Source organism: Triticum urartu, chromosome 5A, assembly GCF_056163025.1.
Source record: "Triticum urartu cultivar PI428250 chromosome 5A, HENAU_Tu73, whole genome shotgun sequence".
Lineage (NCBI taxonomy): Eukaryota > Viridiplantae > Streptophyta > Magnoliopsida > Poales > Poaceae > Triticum > Triticum urartu.
In genome coordinates this window covers 44,421,431-44,439,189 of record NC_141877.1, presented here as the reverse complement: position 1 = coordinate 44,439,189, position 17,759 = coordinate 44,421,431, and the positions used below count along the sequence as shown (strand labels likewise).

General features: G+C 46.1%; 2 protein-coding genes across 2 annotated transcripts; both read right to left on the bottom strand.

The window, feature by feature from the left end:
- Nucleotides 1–1,223: 1,223 nt before the first annotated feature.
- Nucleotides 1,224–5,892, bottom strand: CRB (chloroplast RNA binding protein). The gene is made up of 10 exons (XM_048672236.2): nucleotides 5,594–5,892; nucleotides 5,369–5,509; nucleotides 5,168–5,254; nucleotides 4,986–5,076; nucleotides 3,730–3,784; nucleotides 2,406–2,466; nucleotides 2,098–2,319; nucleotides 1,897–2,013; nucleotides 1,674–1,763; nucleotides 1,224–1,592 (listed from the first exon to the last, which is right to left on the bottom strand). The coding sequence occupies exons 1-10, from the start codon at nucleotides 5,684–5,686 to the stop codon at nucleotides 1,416–1,418; spliced, it is 1,134 nt and encodes a 377-aa protein (XP_048528193.1). The 5' UTR covers nucleotides 5,687–5,892; the 3' UTR covers nucleotides 1,224–1,415.
- A 3,319-nt stretch (nucleotides 5,893–9,211) lies between these two features.
- Nucleotides 9,212–10,680, bottom strand: LOC147967881 (phospholipase A1-Igamma1, chloroplastic-like). The gene has a single exon (XM_087522578.1). It carries the CDS (start codon nucleotides 10,678–10,680, stop codon nucleotides 9,313–9,315), a length of 1,368 nt encoding a protein of 455 aa, XP_087378704.1. The 3' UTR covers nucleotides 9,212–9,312.
- Nucleotides 10,681–17,759: the final 7,079 nt, after the last annotated feature.

Here is a 17,759-nt window from a genome sequence, read left to right as displayed (position 1 = left end):
TTTTCTCTACATTCCCTAATGACTTTTAAGGCTCATCTAGTCCCATGCAAAAACAATTGAGGCCCATAGTCAGCACCATCTCTTTGGATTCCTATTCTCCGTGTAAGTCAACATTTGCCGATCAAATGCACCCCCCCCCCCCATCCCCAATGGTCATTTGAATTCAGGGCGGCCCAGGTATCGCATGATCCCTCGTCCGGTGTTTGGGAACATTCTCAGACCGGCTTTTTTGTTTTTCATTTTTTGTTTTTTGTTTATCTTTTTTTTGTTGTTTTCTTTTTTTCCTTTTCGTTTTTTCTTTTCTTTTGTTCATTTTCTTTTTTTCATTTCCGTGAACATTTTTTGTTCACAAAAGATGTTCGTCGAATTTGAAAAAAAAAAGTTCATCGAATTCAAAATGTGGTCATTGAATTCAAAGTCTATTCATCATATTAATAAATGTTCGTCATCTTCCAAAATCTTCATAGATTTCAAAAAAGGGTCATCCATTTCAAAATATGTTCATACATTTAAAAAATTATCATACAATTCAAAAAAAAACTTGAATTCAAAATTTATTTATCAAATTAAAAAAATATTCACCAAAAATGGAAAAATATTCATATAGATGGAAATTCGTTCATCAAAATACAAAAAATATTCATCAAATAAAAAAATGTACATCTTTGGAAAGCATGAACATTTTTTTAATTCGTGACTTTTTTTTGAAATACCTAACTGTTTGAAATCCCAAACGTTTTTTAAAAAGCAAAAGAACAAAAATAGAAACGAAAAAAAGAAACAAAGGAGCCCCCCCCCCCCCCCCCCCCCCCTCCTGAATAGGAGGTCCCTGTTCGATTGGCATGTGACTATGCGCAATCCAGTTAAACCGAATATTTCAATCTATTAGGTTCGGTTTTCAAATCTTTAGTGATCAAATTCAGGTTCCGTTCTTAGTAAACCGATATTATTAGGTTCGGTTTTCAAATCTTTAGTGATCAAATTCAGGTTCCGTTCTTAGAAAACCGATAATATTAGGTTCGGTTTTCAAATCTTTAGTGATCAAATTCGGGTTCCACTCTTAGAAAACCGATATTATTAGGTTCAGTTTTCAAATCATTAGTGATCAAATTCGGGTTCCACTCTTAGAAAACCGATATTATTAGGTTCAGTTTCCAAATCATTAGTGATCAAATTCGGGTTCCGTTCTTAGAAAACTGATATTTATTATAAACAATATAAACTGAACCGAAATAAACCAAATGGCACGAGGAGAGAATTAGGTGTCAGCAGTACATTTCATCAGATGAGTGAACCTTATATCCCAAAACTGAGATCGTCTTCCCTGTGCTACATATGCACCCGCACAGGCACAGTCGCCACACGCTTTGCGCTGCTATGAGCCATGTGTCCGTCCATGCACGCCTCAGATCGGCTCACACGCTCACGAGCTTCTTGCCAAGGATCATGTCGTCCGTGGTGAAGTCGGCCTCCTTCCTGAAGGTCCCGCGCCCGAAGTCGAGGTTGTAGGAGTCCGTCAAGCCGTCGAGGAGGTCGTACTCCGGTGTAACCCCGAGGTCCTTGCTGGCCTTCTCCACCGACGCGAAGAAATGCTGCCATCGTTGCATCGTGCAGTGTCAGTCAGCAACACTACAATAGTTGTACTTTTTCAGAGCAGGATGCAGAAGAAATACCTGGTCTCTGAAGGGGAAGGCCTTCTTCTTGCCGAAATCGAAGTCTTTGGGGTTGTAGTGGATGATCTCCGGCTCAGGGAACCCTCCAGCCTGCATTGCATACCAAACACCAAGCAAAAGAAAAAGTATAGTTAGATTTTTTTTTGCGAATAGTTAGAAACTAATTAATTGCCCAGATATGGAGTAGTAGTTTGCAAATGAGGAGCGGTTTGTCATTGATGACCTTTGCGCATGCCCGTGCTAGCCCGTCGAAGGTGACGTACTTGCTGCCAGAGATGTTGTACACCTGCTTGCTCGCCTTGGGGTTGCCGAGGACCTTGATGAAGGCCGTCGCCAAATCCTGTTGCAAACCAGCACAAGATACAGAGGATGGCTTCTAAAACATCAAGCACAATAGCGATTCACAGCATGTCAATGCACCGACCTTGACGTGGCCGAGCTGGGTGATCTGGTTCCCGGCGTTAGGGATGGGGATCGGGCGACCAGCCTTGAGCCGGTGGAAGAACCACTCCTCCACGGGGTTGTAGTTGAGAGGGCCGTAGATGTAGACCGGCCTGATGGACGTCCAGTTCACGCCGCTCGTCTCCAGCAGGCTCTCCGTCTCCAGCTTTCCCTTGTGCCGGCTTTTCGGGTCCACGGCGTCGGTCTGCCGGATGGGTATACATACGCTCGCCACAAGTCAGTTATGGTGGCGCCTTTATGTTGACATTCATGTGAGTGGTATGGAAATACCTCAAAGTGTGGGAGCAGGTCTGATTTAAGGTAGACTCCTGCCGATGAGCAATAGATAAACCTGAAAATAGTACCAGAATGCTAGATAGTTCAGGGCACTAAAATTTGCAAAACGTCTTGTTTTGAGTGAATTGCGAAAAACCATCACATTTGGGGCTTCATCTGCGGAAAACCATCAGGTCATTAATTTTTTGCAAAAATCACCACGGATTCGGTAAACATTTTGCAAATCGCACTATTCAGGTGATTTGGCTCATTTGATCACTTTCTGACAAGTGGGACCAGATTGTAAGGAGCTGACTAGGCAAAGTTTTGACAGACACACCCCTGAATTGTAAAAACAAAAAACAATCAGGCCCTCCTCCGCCCCCTGCCTCGATCCTGTCTGGATCGGGAGAGGCCCCGAGCTGCCAAACCCCCGCGCCACTTCGGCGACACCCCCCCACCCCCCCACCCCACCGTGCCGGCTGGCCCCAAGCCGCTACGACCGCGGCCTCACCCCTCGCGCCGACCGGCGCCAAGCAGCTACGACCCCAGCCCCTGCCCCGCGCGGGCCGGCCCCAAGCTGCTACGACCCCGGCCCCGCTCCTCTCCTCGGTAGCAAGCACGGTGGCCCCAAGCCGCACGGCGATGCACCCACGCCTCCCTTTCTCCTTCCTCCCTCCTCTCTTTCCCCGGCCGGTGGCGCGCAGCCCCGGAGCAAGCAGCGGCGGCAGCGCAGAACACCAGAGCAAGAAGCGGAGCACAGCACGAGCACAAGCAGCAGCAGCTGCGCGGCGGCGTGCAGCTCGGACGCATCACCGGACCAAGCAGCGACCAACGATGGTGAGCTCCTCCGCTGCCTGTGCGTGGCGTGGACAGCAGCACATGAGCGCGAGGCCATGGCCGAGCAACCGCCCGGCTCCAACCGCGCGGCGGCGCATGGGCCCGACCCCGCCGGCACCGTCGAGGAGCTCTCCGCAGGGATCTCCTCCACTGCGCGGCCGTCTGCACCGACGAGGTCGGCCTCGCCGGGAACGCCTCCTCCTCTCCTCTCTCTGGCAGTTGTGCAAAAGAGGGGCTGATTGCTTTTTCTTTTTAGATCTAAGGGTGTGTGTGTAAATGTTATGCCAAGTCAGCTCCTTACAATCTGGTCCCATTTGTCAGAAAGTGATCAAATGAGCCAAATCACCTGATCAGTGCGATTTGCAAAATGTTTACCGAATCCGCGGTGATTTTTGCAAAAAATTAGTGACCTGGTGGTTTTCCGTAGATGAAGCCCCAAATATGGTGGTTTTTCGCAATTCACTCTCTTGTTTTGCATCCGATCAAGTAACCAGCTTACTGTTCCAGGTTCGGCAACGCTTCTAGTATGGGGGATACTTCAGTGGCCTCGCGCCCTGAAATACCATGACACAGAAGAGTTACAACATTTGGGAGATATCAGATGATAGTTTCAGTTGGGGAAGTGCCATTTTGCATTTCAGAAGCAATCTTCCAGTGCTATAGTACTAATTGACAGAGTAGGGCATTTTGGAGACCGAGCTCCATGAAACCCTTTAGTTTGAAAAATTCAAAATTCATAAATTCCAGTTTCAAAAAATTCTGAAAAAAAATACACATGTATGCAAGGATGTAAAGTGTATGTGTGAAAAAAAATTCAAGATGAAATACCTTGAATTACGGGCTGCATAAAAATGACAAAATTATGGACTTTAAAGATGAACAGTACGTATGCTAAAAAGCCCCAGATTTGTCTTTTTTGTGTAGCTCACATTTTAATGTATTTCGACCTGAAAATTTGCACACATGTACAATTTGTATCTAGATATATGCATATTTATTTTCAGAATTTTTTGAATCTGAAAATTTTGAATTTTGAAGTTTTCAAATAAAGGCCTTCATGGAGCTCGGTCTCCGTTTGGCATTTTCGTGTAATTGACAGGCTTATTTGCACCTGGTTGGTAGTTATGAACAAACATTAGTGTGGTACCCGAAAGATCTATCTATTTAGTATGTTGTAGCCTGATAGCATTCAGGTCAATGTGGTCGCATCTAATGAGCAAAATGCTGCTCTTGGCGATGATGGTTGAAGGACCAGTTGCCCGGCTAAAGGGATCTAGGAGACTGTTGACCACGCTGACATCTTCAATATCAGGGCGGATAAAAATCACAGCATCATCAGCATAGAGCAAAGTTCTATGCTTAACAATCCGCGAACCAAAGGGAACAAGGATGCCTTCAGACCAAGCAAGATTAAACCGGCAAGCAGAGCATGAAAAGGAGAGGCGGGAGGGGATATCCGTGCCGATGGTTCCTCCTATGAATGATGTACTCCGAGAAGTATCCCTTAACCAAGTTTCAGTGCTCGCCAAGGATAACAGATTGTCGATCCAATTTCTCCATCGCAGACCCCTACACTGCGAAGCTCTGAGTTCCGAAAGATAGACTGGCAGCACCCTTGAATCTCCTTAGTTTTTTCTAGACTGCTGATCCTTACATGCTTGTAACTACTCCGTATAATTTAACTTCCGTGATTAATCAATGAAATACGGCGCTGCTGTGTTAATAAAAAAGTGTATATTGAGCTGTCCGGTTTACCATTAATATCATAGACGACATTGAAGCCCTTAGCAGCAAGGCTGGTTTTCACGAAATCAAAGTCTTTCCTATCACCTTTCAAATGCAGCACCTACACGCAAAAGGCATCCTAAATATCACGATTGTTATGCAAATAAGGCTGAACAAGTGACACAAGGACAGGATAGGAGGAAACGCCATACCTTGGAAGAGAACTCTGCATACTCTGCATCTGATTCACCTGGCAACTGCTGGGTTATGGGTGCCTTTCCTCTGGTGAACAATGTCACCTGACAAAATTCATCTTTTTTACTTCATGTAAACTCTCAAAACATTAAGGGTCGTAATAAAATAATTAGCCCAAGGAGCCATTCTTTGGATCAGAAATGTATGTCCAGACTGACCTGGTGTCCCTCCTGGACAAGTTTCCTGGACAGGAAGAGACCGATGAACCTGGTGCCTCCCATGATGAGAATGTTCTTGGAGTCTGCAGCTGCTGCCACCTGCATTCTCGCCCCCCTTGGCTGCCATGACCTTCTCCTATTCTGCCAAAGAGAAAACCCACAACCATTTTTAGTTTGATCATCTTATCCTCGAACCAAAGAAAGCTTGTGTGTTCTTTTGATCACCTGGGCTGAGATGGAGATGGCCGCGCCGCCAAAGTCGGAAAGAGGGGAAGACAGGAAGAGGCTGCTCTTCAGGGAGACGCTTGCCGCCGCCATCTCTCTCCCCTCTCCCTGAGCTTGTGCTACTGAAAATACGATGCGCAAACAAGAGGAGAGGGCTTTGTTTGCCTGTCCAGGATGGCGGCGGTATATCCCTTGTCTGAAACCTGTGGTTCGGTGCGTGCTAATGGGAATGAAAAATGAGGCGCCAGGGATCGTTTTGGCTTGTGTGGAGGGGGGAGCCCGCCCTATCTATCCTCTGTTGGGTCCTCTCCTCCCATCCGCTCTCGTGTCCACTTAATGGGCAGCAGCATTCTGAATTTCTGATCAACTGATGGCGACATTTGTTTTCTCCTCTCCTCTTCTTCTGGTGTCAGTCAAACATAGGAGCCATGGCGTGTGACGACCTGCCGTCCTCATCCCCTCCGCCTTGGGCCCTTGGCCTCCATCTCCCCCTCCGTTTCCGGCGAGATCAACCATCTTCGCCGTCGCCAGCGACTCCTGCGTACATTGTCCGCATTTGACCTCGATTGGTCAATGCCGAACCGAAAACAAAAATGGATCGGACGGTTTATTAACTGATTATACGAGTACCTGCCTGCGCGCTGCCGGCGGCCTCCGCGGTCTTCCGCTCTTTCCGGATGGTGCGGCGGTGCAGCTAGCCGGCGGCGAGGCCATCGGCCCAGAGTCACCCCCTGCGGGAGGAGGCACCCGCGCATCCACCGGCCCAGCGTCGCCCCCGTGTCGCCCGCAGATCGCGACCCTGCCTCGCCACCATCACCACAGCGGGAGAGCCGCTCGGCCTACACCTTGGAGGCGCCAGCAGCCGAAGACTGCGGCGGCGTCTCGCGGCCGACGGAGTTATGGGAGAACTTGCGGTGCGAGGAGCGCGTGGACTGTTGAAGTAAGCCGGGAAAGCTGACAGGTGGGCCCTCACGCACTAATTGGTTGATTAAGCCTCTATCCTGTATAAATAAGCATCGATGCTTGACAAAAAAATTGCTTTATTTCTCTAAACATCTCTCTTAAGCATCTTGCATTGTACAAGGCCTTAGACCAAGGGAGTACAAAATAAGCTTGATGGAGGCTTTTATTTTGAAAATTTTAAATTTTAAATTTTTTTTTGTTTCAATTTTTTTAAATAAATACACAACTATACAAGGATGCAATGTGTATTTATGAAAAATTTCAGGATGAAATACCTTGAATTGCAAGATGTAAAAAGAAAACAAAATTATAGACTTTAAGGATTAACAGTACAATGCTAAAAGGCCTCAGATTGTCTTTTTTGTGTAGCTCTTAATGTATTTTGGCCTGAAAATTTGTGCATATGTTCGTGATGTATCTAGGTATATGTGTAATTTTTGAGACGAAAAAGTTTGAATTTTAAACTTTTCAAATTAAGGCCTTCATGAAGCTCGGTCTTCATTTGGCATTTTTTCTCATATAGGGATTAGAAAATAAGTCCCCATATATCTAATCGGTCTGGATACTTTTAGGCCTCCAACGCGGTGGTTGGACTGGGCTAAACGTCTGAAATCCAATCTCAAATGGGGAGCTCTAGGGGAGTTTAGGCATACTTCACATCAAACGCCAACATACTAGTCCCACCAAGAACCCTACCTGACTCACTCCTCCGGCTACCCGCATTGATGCCTGTCCACCCAGCACGTTGTCCAAGGAGTCTAACCCGGCTATTAAAGCCTGTCCACGCCCCCTCCCTCCAAAACCCTAAACCACTCATTTCTCCCAACAAAAACACATATCTGCGTCGCCGTCACACTCATCCCATCGTCATATCCTCCTCATCTCCGTCATGCAAGCTCAATTGGCCGTACCTCCACCGGCATCTCCCACAACAACCGACACAACATCCTGCCCTCCCCATTAGATGGCGTCCATGTTGCTACCATGCAGAGGAGGTCGCTGCCACCAAGGGAAAGGAGGCGTGTGTCGCCTGTGTGGCTGCCAAAGCAAAGAAGTGGGAGGGGTGCTCTCTGCTCTTCAATCCTCACAGACCCACTCAGAGTCGTGTGCCAATCATCACGCCGCATATGCAAAGGAGGAGAAGGCATTCGCCGTCTGTCACGAGGCACGAGGTAAAGTCGCGACGTGCAAAGACTGTGAAAGAGCATATATGCCCTTAACTAGCTACACTACTAAGAGGGGGTGCACCTTTAACGTATTGTGGGAATTAACTGCACATACACACACAAAAGTGCTCCCACAAACATAACCAAAATATATGAGAGAGGGTCCTCAAATTCACTGATGTCTCACTGTTATATAGATAGCCCGAAACTTTTGGGTCAGATGATGAGTAGATTTTTCATCACTTTTATTCCTTATTTCTAAATAATAGATGTGAGATTTTCTGAATTTTACCCCGTGCGCGCCCCTTTTGCTTGATTTCACCAGGAGTTATGCTAGAGCCATGAAAAGTTTTTACGGATTCTACGTGTGGGATAACTAGTGTAGAGGATTCGTAAAATGTCCGTTAGGGTCTGTAGTTCTAGGATTATTGTTTCACCCAGTTTCTCAAAAAGAAGGATATTTTGAAAATTGATTGGAAGACACCTAATTCTAAGTGAAAATATGCCAATTGTCGTCATAACAACCTCCCTTATTTGAGCACTTTACATTTTGTGCACTAACTATTTTGCATAAAAACCCTTTAAATTTGCATAAAGCATAACATTTTCATCCTAACTCCAATTCATGTAAATAATATATGCATTTTCATCAGAAAAATGTGAAGAATCTGAATATGACATTCGCATGCATGTTTAAACAACTTTAACCCACTGACCAGGAGTAAGTCAACTATAATCTTAACATGCACATGGAGTTTCACTTTGGATCCTTCCGTACTTTGGATTTCTACCTCCATTTAAAAATGTCTAGCTTAGTTTTGGATCACCTCAAACCTTTTAAAATGCAATGCATCATCCATGCTTGAGTTGCAATGCTTGTTGTTTATCGTATGCCTTTGTCTTTACTTGCTGGTACTTTTCCTTGTTCATGATAGAGCCTGATACAGACACTGTTTAAGAGGTTGCTTAGGACAACATCCTCAAGGATCTTGTTCATTGCCAAGTTGTTGAGAAAGGCAGGACTTACAACCCCTTGAACAGGTCTTACCCATATTATCTCCCTACTTTGCACTAGGATGATATGATGTTTTAGTGATTGCAACAAAAGAAACTAAAATTCAGATTGTAACTGAAATTAAAAGAAAGTTGATCGAGATTGAAAGTTTTTTTTTTTGAAAAATCAAGATTGAAAGTAATAATGGGCCAGGATGTTTTGCTAGTGGCATCTCTCCATAAAAGATAATGACCCAATTCTTTTGGACGATTCTCCCAGAATCTTGAGAATCGACCAAAAGAACTGGGTTCTCAAGATTATAGGAGAATCAACCAAAAAAACTGGGCCAATATGACATGGTGAACAAATTGGTGTTGGGAGTTAAATTGCAGTTTTTCTGATTATGATCAAAACACTGGATTCACGGTTGCAATTTTAGTTTTTTTAGAGTAAAATAATTGTTTTACCCTAATTAAGAAGCTTGCAAATGTACAGTTTACGAACAAACTAGTAATTACTAACACATCAATACATCATCACACTAAGCAAATTGACACTTAAGAGTAGTAGCACACACAGGCAGATCATCCGACGCGTTAGTCCAGCTCCGACAGCGGCAGCACGTCGTTCGCCGGCATGTCGTCGCGCTCCCGCGCCGGCAGCACCCACCGGCCGGAGCCGTCGCGCTCGAGCCCCTTGTTCGCCATCTGGCTCCACTTCTCCGGAATGCCCTCCGTGTCGCTCAGCATCGCCGAACGCTTGTTCACCAGCGCCACGTCACGCCGCGGCGCACCGTCCTCCCGCCGGAACTCGCCGGCGGCGCTCTCGTGGCCGTCCAGCAGGTGCAAGCACAGCTCCAGGTTGTGAGACCCCACCGGGTCGTGAGAGCCCTTGAGGTGCGGCGACTTGGAGACGTTCAACGCGAGCTCGTGGCCGACGTGCACGTACTCGAACGCCTGCCGGAGTCCAACCAGCGCCCACAGGCCGCCCAGCACTCCGGAGACGGAGGCCTCGAGCGCTGTCCGGGGGACGGTCGGCACGAGGTCGGTGTTGACGACGACGCGCAGGACGCTGACGTTGCGCGACGAGAGCCCGTCGCAGAAGGCCCTGTTGCCGACGCGCGGCGCGGAGAAGGTGACGGCGCGGACGGGGACGCCCGGGTGCGCCGCCGCGGCGTCCCTGGCGGAGAGCAGGGCCAGCGCGCCGCCGAGGCTGTGCCCCGTGAAGGTGACGTGGACCTTCTCGCCGCGCTTCCCGAAGTAGTCCACAAGCCGATTGAGCTCGTCGGCGACCTGGTCACGGGCGCTGCGCGCGCCGTACTTGGTCCCGGCGTTGCTGGACGTGTACAAGGTGTGGAACCCCTCGGCCACCATGGCGCCGTCGCCGTCGGCGGCGTCGAACGGCACGAGGCCCGTCCTCAGGTCCATGAACCACTCCTCTGCCGACATCGTGCCGCGCCACACGACGACGACGTCCCGGTGCCCGACCCGGCTGGCCTCCTCCGCGCCGCCGACCGCGACGTACCCGGCCCAGTTGGCGTGGTCGTCCCAGGCGTCCGCGTGGAGCCGCGCCATGAGCCACCGGGGGATATCGACGTCGCAGGTCGAGTAGATGAACGCAGTGGCGACGTACCCGTGGCCGGCGAGCCCAAGCGCAGGGAGCATGCGACGGAGGCCATGGAGGCAGGTGCCACAGTTCTTGGACCAGTGGCGGCCGTCGAAGGCGTCGTAGGTGGCCTGCGCGAGGTCGCCGTGCCTGAGTATCTCCGCGCGGAGGCCGGCGTCGAGCGGGTCGAGGAGCGCTGCATCCCACCCGCCGCGACGGGCGAACTTTGCGTGCGGATTGACCGGAGGCGGCCGAGACGACGTCAGAGGTTGTGCGGCAACAGGTAATGCAGCAGAGTTGGCACTGAGCTGGAGGAGGCGCTTGAAGACGGCGGGCAGGCTACGACCGGCGACCGACATCGACGGGCACAGCTCGTTCGCCGGCGCTCGAGATTGACGAGTGTTATTGCAGCTGTGCCTCTGCACGGCCGTGGTACGGAAGTGTACATATAGATGGCGATCACCAATTTCAGTAGGCGGCACGGCGCGCGGAGTGAGTTGTCCTGTCCACTTGGTCTCGAGGTCAACGGGACGACGGCCAGAAAAAAAGACGGCCGGCGATCACGTCGGTCAAAAAATAATGAACGAAACGCAGAGACGAAGCTTCCTAGGGTTTTTGCACTCGTACGTCATGTAGTAGCGATATTTGTCGTGTCGTTTTGCCAAGCTCAGTGACCAAGCTGCACGATTTTCAAGCTCGGTGTCAACACTTGTTTTTTAACACAAGTTCGGTGGCACATTGAACGTGCGAGCTAATACGTGACCGTGAGTGCAATATTTGACACCTTCCGGTGCAAGTATCATATACTTTCTCCAGTCCTTTTTACTCTGCATATTAGGTTTTTCTGAAGTCAATCTCATCCAACTTTGACCAAGTTTATATAAAAAATTATTCACATTTACATAACAACACCAATATCATTAGATTCATCTCGGAATATATTTTTATATTATATTTATTAGATATTATAGATGCTAATAATTTCTAATATAAATTTGGTCAAACTTAGCTAAGTTTGACTTTCGGCAAATCCAATGTGCAGAGTAAAAAGGACCGGAGGAAGTACTACGTCTAGTTTAGCCTAGAAACATTTTATATTTGGATATGGAGGGAGTAGGTATCACTATGATCAATGAAGAGAGAGGTAGTGAAGTTATTATTTCTTCCTGGGACTTTCTGGGCCAGTGTTGCAGCGTGAATAAAGCTAAGCTACATGCTTGTCTGGCAGGCCTTTATATAGGTATCACTCTTCATCAGTCCATTATTTTGGAGACTGATTGTGCTTTTGTCCGTTCTTTCCTTGCAAATGAGAATCTTGACAGGTCTCCGCTCGTTGATCTGAAGAAAGAAGCTTTCAGTATATTGAGGATGCTCAAGAATTTTAAAATTGCGAAAATTAATCGGCAGGCCAATAAGGTGGCTCATGAAATTGCGAAGTTTAGCTTTATAAATAAATCAGATGGGATTCTTCTTAATAGTGTTCCGCCGTGTGTGGCGAATTTTGTAATGAATGATTGTAATAACATTATTAATTAATTAATATAGGGGGATTTTTCAAAAAAAAAGAAGAGAGAGGTAGAATAACGGAAGTGTTCTTCTCAGTCGGAGCTGATATGAACCCGGGTGAACAGTAAAATCCAACAAAAAACGTTCTATCTTTTTTGACAAACTCTGATAAATGTTTTCAATGGTTACAAGTTTCATCAGGAAAAAAGATTCGTGGAGTCGTGGCAAAGAAAGCAATATCAACACTCCAAAATGCTTTTGAAAATAGTCTTCTTGGGGCATCGATTTTTTTTTGCCATGACTTTCACAAATGTCATCCTATTATGAAACTTTGCAAGCAATGAAAATATTTGCCAAAGTTTGCCACTAAGGAAGTTCAGATTTTATTAGTTGTTTCGGATTTTACTATTCGCCCGAAATCATATTGTAGAGATTGGGAAAGCGTTGAACCTTTTGGTCTCGGGCTGTTGTATATATATTAATCAATTGTCGTGGCTTACAAGTTTTGGGAAATCACTAGGATTCCTCCTCAGAGCTGTACAGGAGAGGGAAACATAAGATTATATCAGGAGGAAGAAGCAGACAGAAGAAGAGATACAAGTTTGAAGTATACATGCACATATCTATCTATCTATCTATCTATCTATCTAACATCCTCCCTCAATCCCTATGAAGATTTGTCTATATTTAGATTGTATTTGAACTCATTCATCCTCCTCGTGGTAAATGGTTTGGTGAAGCCATCGGCAAGTTGATCTCCTGTAGGAATAAATCTGATGTCAATTAGCTCTCGAGCTATCCTTTCTCTGACAAAGTGGAAATCAACTTCTATATGTTTTGTCCGTGCATGAAAAATAGGATTCGTTGAAAGGTAGGTTGCGCCAATATTGTTACTGAAGGAAATATGCCCTAGAGGCAATAATAATGTTATTATTTTATTTCCTTATATCATGATAAATGTTTATTATTCATGCTAGAATTGTATTATCCGGAAACATAATACTTGTGTGAATACATAGACAAACCAAACGTCACTAGTATGCCTCTACTTGACTAGCTCGTTAATCAAAGATGGTTATGTTTCCTAACCATAGACAAAGAGTTGTTATTTGATTAACGGGATCACATCATTAGGAGAATGATATGATTGACTTGACCCATTCCGTTAGCTTAGCACTCGATCGTTTAGTATGTTGCTATTGCTTTCTTCGTGACTTATACATGTTCCTATGACTATGAGATTATGCAACTCCCGTTTACCGGAGGAACACTTTGTGTGCTACCAAACGTCACAACGTAACTGGGTGATTATAAAGGAGCTCTACAGGTGTCTCCAAAGGTGAATGTTGGGTTGGCGTATTTCAAGATTAGGATTTGTCACTCCGATTGTCGGAGAGGTATCTTTGGGCCCTCTCGGTAATGCACATCACATAAGCCTTGCAAGCATTGCAACTAATGAGTTAGTTGCAAGATGATGTATTACAGAACGAGTAAAGAGACTTGCCGGTAACGAGATTGAACTAGGTATTGAGATACCGACGATTGAATCTCGGGCAAGTAACATACCGATGACAAAGGGAACAACGTATATTGTTATGCGGTCTGACCGATAAAGATTTTCGTAGAATATGTAGGAGCCAATATGGGCATCCAGGTCCCGCTATTGGTTATTGACCAGAGAGGTGTCTCGGTCATGTCTACATAGTTCTCGAACCCGTAGGGTCCGCACGCTTAAGGTTTCGATGACAGTTATATTATGAGTTTATGAGTTTTGATGTACCGAAGGAGTTCGGAGTCCCGGATGAGATCGGGGACATGACGAGGAGTCTCGAAATGGTCGAGACGTAAAGATCGATATATTGGACGACTATATTCGGATATCGGAAAGGTTCCGAGTGATTCAGGTATTTTTCAGAGTACCGGAGAGTTACGGGAATTCGCCGGGAGAAGTATTGGGCCTTATTGGGCCATACGGGAAAGAGAGAGGGGCTGCCTAGGGCAGGCCACGCGCCCCCCAAGGCCTAGTCCGAATTGGACTAGGGGGAGGGGCTGCGCCCCCTCCTTCCTTCCCTTCTCCCTTCCCTTTCCTTGTCTCCTACTCCTAATACTTGGATGGACTCCTAGTTGGACTAGGAAAGGGGGAATCCTACTCCCGGTGGGAGTAGGACTCCCCTAGGGCGCGCCATAGAGAGGGTCGGCCCTCCCCTCCTCCACTCCTTTATATACGGGGGCAGGGGGCACCCCATAGACATACAAGTTGATCTTCGTGATCGTTCCTTAGCCGTGTGCGGTGCCCCCCTCCACGATATTACACCTCGGTCATATTGTAGCGGTGCTTAGGCGAAGCCTTGCGACGGTTGAACATCAAGATCGTCACCACGCCGTCGTGCTGACGGAACTCCTCCCCGAAGCTTTGCTGGATCGGAGCCCGGGGAGCGTCATCGAGCTGAACGTGTGCCAAGAACTCGGAGGTGCCGGAGTAACAGTGCTTGGATCGGTTTGACCGGGAAGATGTACAACTACTTCCTCTATGTTGCGTCAACGCTTCCGTTGTCGATCTACAAGGGTACGTAGATCACACTCTCCCCTCTCGTTGCTATGCATCACCATGATCTTCCGTGTGCGTAGGAATTTTTTTGAAATTACTACGTTCCCCAACAGTGGCATCCGAGCCTAGGTTTTTATGGTTTGATGTTATATGCATGAGTAGAACACAAGTGAGTTGTGGCTGATATAAGTCATACTGCTTACCAGCATGTCATACTTTGGTTCGGCGGTATTGTTGGACGAAGCGGCCCGGACCGACATTACGCTTACGCTTACGCGAGACCGGTTCTCCCGACATGCTTTGCACATAGGTGGCTTGCGGGTGACAGTTTCTCCAACTTTAGTTGAACTGAGTGTGGCTACGCCCGGTCCTTGCGAAGGTTAAAACAGCACCAACTTGACAAACTATCGTTGTGGTTTTGATGCGTAGGTAAGATTGGTTCTTGCTTAAGCCCATAGCAGCCACGTAAAAATTGCAACAACAAAGTAGAGGATGTCTAACTTGTTTTTGCAGGGCATGTTGTGATGTGATATGGTCAAGACATGATGCTAAATTTTATTGTATGAGATGATCATGTTTTGTAACCGAGTTATCGGCAACTGGCAGGAGCCATATGGTTGTCGCTTTATTGTATGCAATGCAATCGCACTGTAATGCTTTACTTTATCACTAAGCGGTAGCGATAGTCGTGGAAGCATAAGATTGGCGAGACGACAACGATACTACGATGGATATCAAGGTGTCGTGCCGGTGACGATGGTGATCACGACGGTGCTTCGGAGATGGAGATCACAAGCACAAGATGATGATGGCCATATCATATCACTTATATTGATTGCATGTGATGTTTATCTTTTATGCATCTTATCTTGCTTTGATTGACGGTAGCATTATAAGATGATCTCTCACTAAATTATCAAGAAGTGTTCTCCCTGAGTATGCACCGTTGCGAAAGTTCTTCGTGCTGAGACACCACGTGATGATCGGGTGTGATAGGCTCTACGTTCAAATACAACGGGTGCAAAACAGTTGCACGCGTGGAATACTCAGGTTATACTTGACGAGCCAAGCATATACAGATATGGCCTCGAAACACGGAGACCGAAAGGTCGAGTGTGAATCATATAGTAGATATGATCAACATAGTGATGTTCACCAATGAAACTACTCCATCTCACGTGATGATCGGACATGGTTTAGTTGATTTGGATCACGTAATCACTTAGAGGATTAGAGGGATGTCTATCTAAGTGGGAGTTCTTAAGTAATATGATTAAATTGAACCTAAATTTATCATGAACTTAGTACCTGATAGTATCTTGCTTGTTTATGTTTGATTGTAGATAGATGGCCTGTGTTGTTGTTCCGTTGAATTTTAATGCGTTCCTTGAGAAAGCAAAGTTGAAAGATGATGGTAGCAATTACACGGACTGGGTCCGTAACTTGAGGATTATCCTCATTGCTGCACAGAAGAATTACGTCCTGGAAGCACCGCTGGGTGCCAGGCCTGCTGCTGGAGCAACAGCAGATGTTATGAATGTCTGGCAGAGCAAAGCTGATGACTACTCGATAGTTCAGTGTGCCATGCTTTACGGCTTAGAATCAGGACTTCAACAACGTTTTAAACGTCATGGAGCATATGATATGTTCCAGGAGTTGAAGTTAATATTTCAAGCAAATGCCCGGATTGAGAGATATGAAGTCTCCAATAAGTTCTATAGCTGCAAGATGGAGGAGAACAGTTCTGTCAGTGAGCATATACTCAAAATGTCTGGGTATAATAATCACTTGATTCAATTGGGAGTTAATCTTCCAGATGATTGTGTCATTGACAGAATTCTCCAATCACTGCCACCAAGCTACAAGAGCTTCGTGATGAACTATAATATGCAAGGGATGAATAAGACTATTCCCGAGCTCTTCGCAATGCTGAAAGCTGCGGAGGTAGAAATCAAGAAGGAGCATCAAGTGTTGATGGTCAACAAGACCACTAGTTTCAAGAAAAAGGGCAAAGGGAAGAAGAAGGGAAACTTCAAAAAGAACAGCAAGCAAGTTGCTACTCAAGAGAAGAAACCCAAACCTGGACCTAAGCCTGAAACTGAGTGCTTCTACTGCAAGCAGACTGGTCACTGGAAGCGGAACTGCCCCAAGTATTTGGCGGATAAGAAGGATGGCAAGGTGAACAAAGGTATATGTGATATACATGTTATTGATGCGTACCTTACTAATGCTCGCAGTAGCACCTGGGTATTTGATACTGGTTCTGTTGCTAATATTTGCAACTCGAAACAGGGACTACGGATTAAGTGAAGATTGGCTAAGGACGAGGTGACGATGCGCGTGGGAAATGGTTTCAAAGTCGATGTGATCGCAGTCGGCACGCTACCTCTACATCTACCTTCGGGATTAGTATTAGACCTAAATAATTGTTATTTGGTGCCAGCGTTAAGCATGAACATTATATCTGGATCTTCTTTGATGCGAGACGGTTATTCATTTATATCAGAGAATAATGGTTGTTCTATTTATATGAGTAATATCTTTTATGGTCATGCACCCTTAAAGAGTGGTCTATTCTTATTAAATCTCGATAGTAGTGACACACATATTCATAGTGTTGAAGCCAAAAGATGCAGAGTTGATAATGATAGTGCGACTTATTTGTGGCACTGCCGTTTAGGTCATATCGGTATAAAGCGCATGAAGAAACTCCATACTGATGGATTTTTGGAACCACTTGATTATGAATCACTTGGTACTTGCGAACCGTGCCTTATGGGTAAGATGACAAAAACACCGTTCTCCGGTACTATGGAGAGAGCAACAGATTTATTGGAAATCATACATACAGATGTATGTGGTCCAATGAATGTTGAGGCTCGTGGCGGATATCGTTATTTTCTCACCTTCACAGATGACTTAAACAGATATGGGTATATCTACTTAATGAAACATAAGTCTGAAACGTTTGAAAAGTTCAAAGAATTTCAGAGTGAAGTTGAAAATCATCGTAACAAGAAAATAAATTCCTACGATCTGATCGTGGAGGAGAATATTTGAGTTACGAGTTTGGTGTACATTTGAAACAATGTGGAATAGTTTCGCAACTCACGCCACCCGGAACACCACAGCGTAACGGTGTGTCCGAAAGTCATAATCGTACTTTACTAGATATGGTGCGATCTATGATGTCTCTTACTGATTTACCGCTATCGTTTTGGGGATATGCTCTAGAGACGGCCGCATTCACGTTAAATAGGGCACCATCAAAATCCGTTGAGACGACGCCTTATGAACTGTGGTTTGGCAAGAAACCAAAGTTGTCGTTTCTGAAAGTTTGGGGCTGCGATGCTTATGTGAAAAAGCTTCAACCTGATAAGCTCG

Bases quoted from the DNA above. Each gene is read 5' to 3' on its own strand.
- LOC147967881 (XM_087522578.1), bottom strand. From the start codon at position 10,680: ATGTCGGTCGCCGGTCGTAGCCTGCCCGCCGTCTTCAAGCGCCTCCTC.
- CRB (XM_048672236.2), bottom strand. From the start codon at position 5,686: ATGGCGGCGGCAAGCGTCTCCCTGAAGAGCAGCCTCTTCCTGTCTTCC. The intron at 2,467-3,729 runs GTAAGCTGGTTA...TACTATTTTCAG, and splicing joins GCGTTGCCGAACCTGGAACA to GTTTATCTATTGCTCATCGG. The intron at 2,014-2,097 runs GTCGGTGCATTG...GGTTTGCAACAG, and splicing joins CCCAGCTCGGCCACGTCAAG to GATTTGGCGACGGCCTTCAT.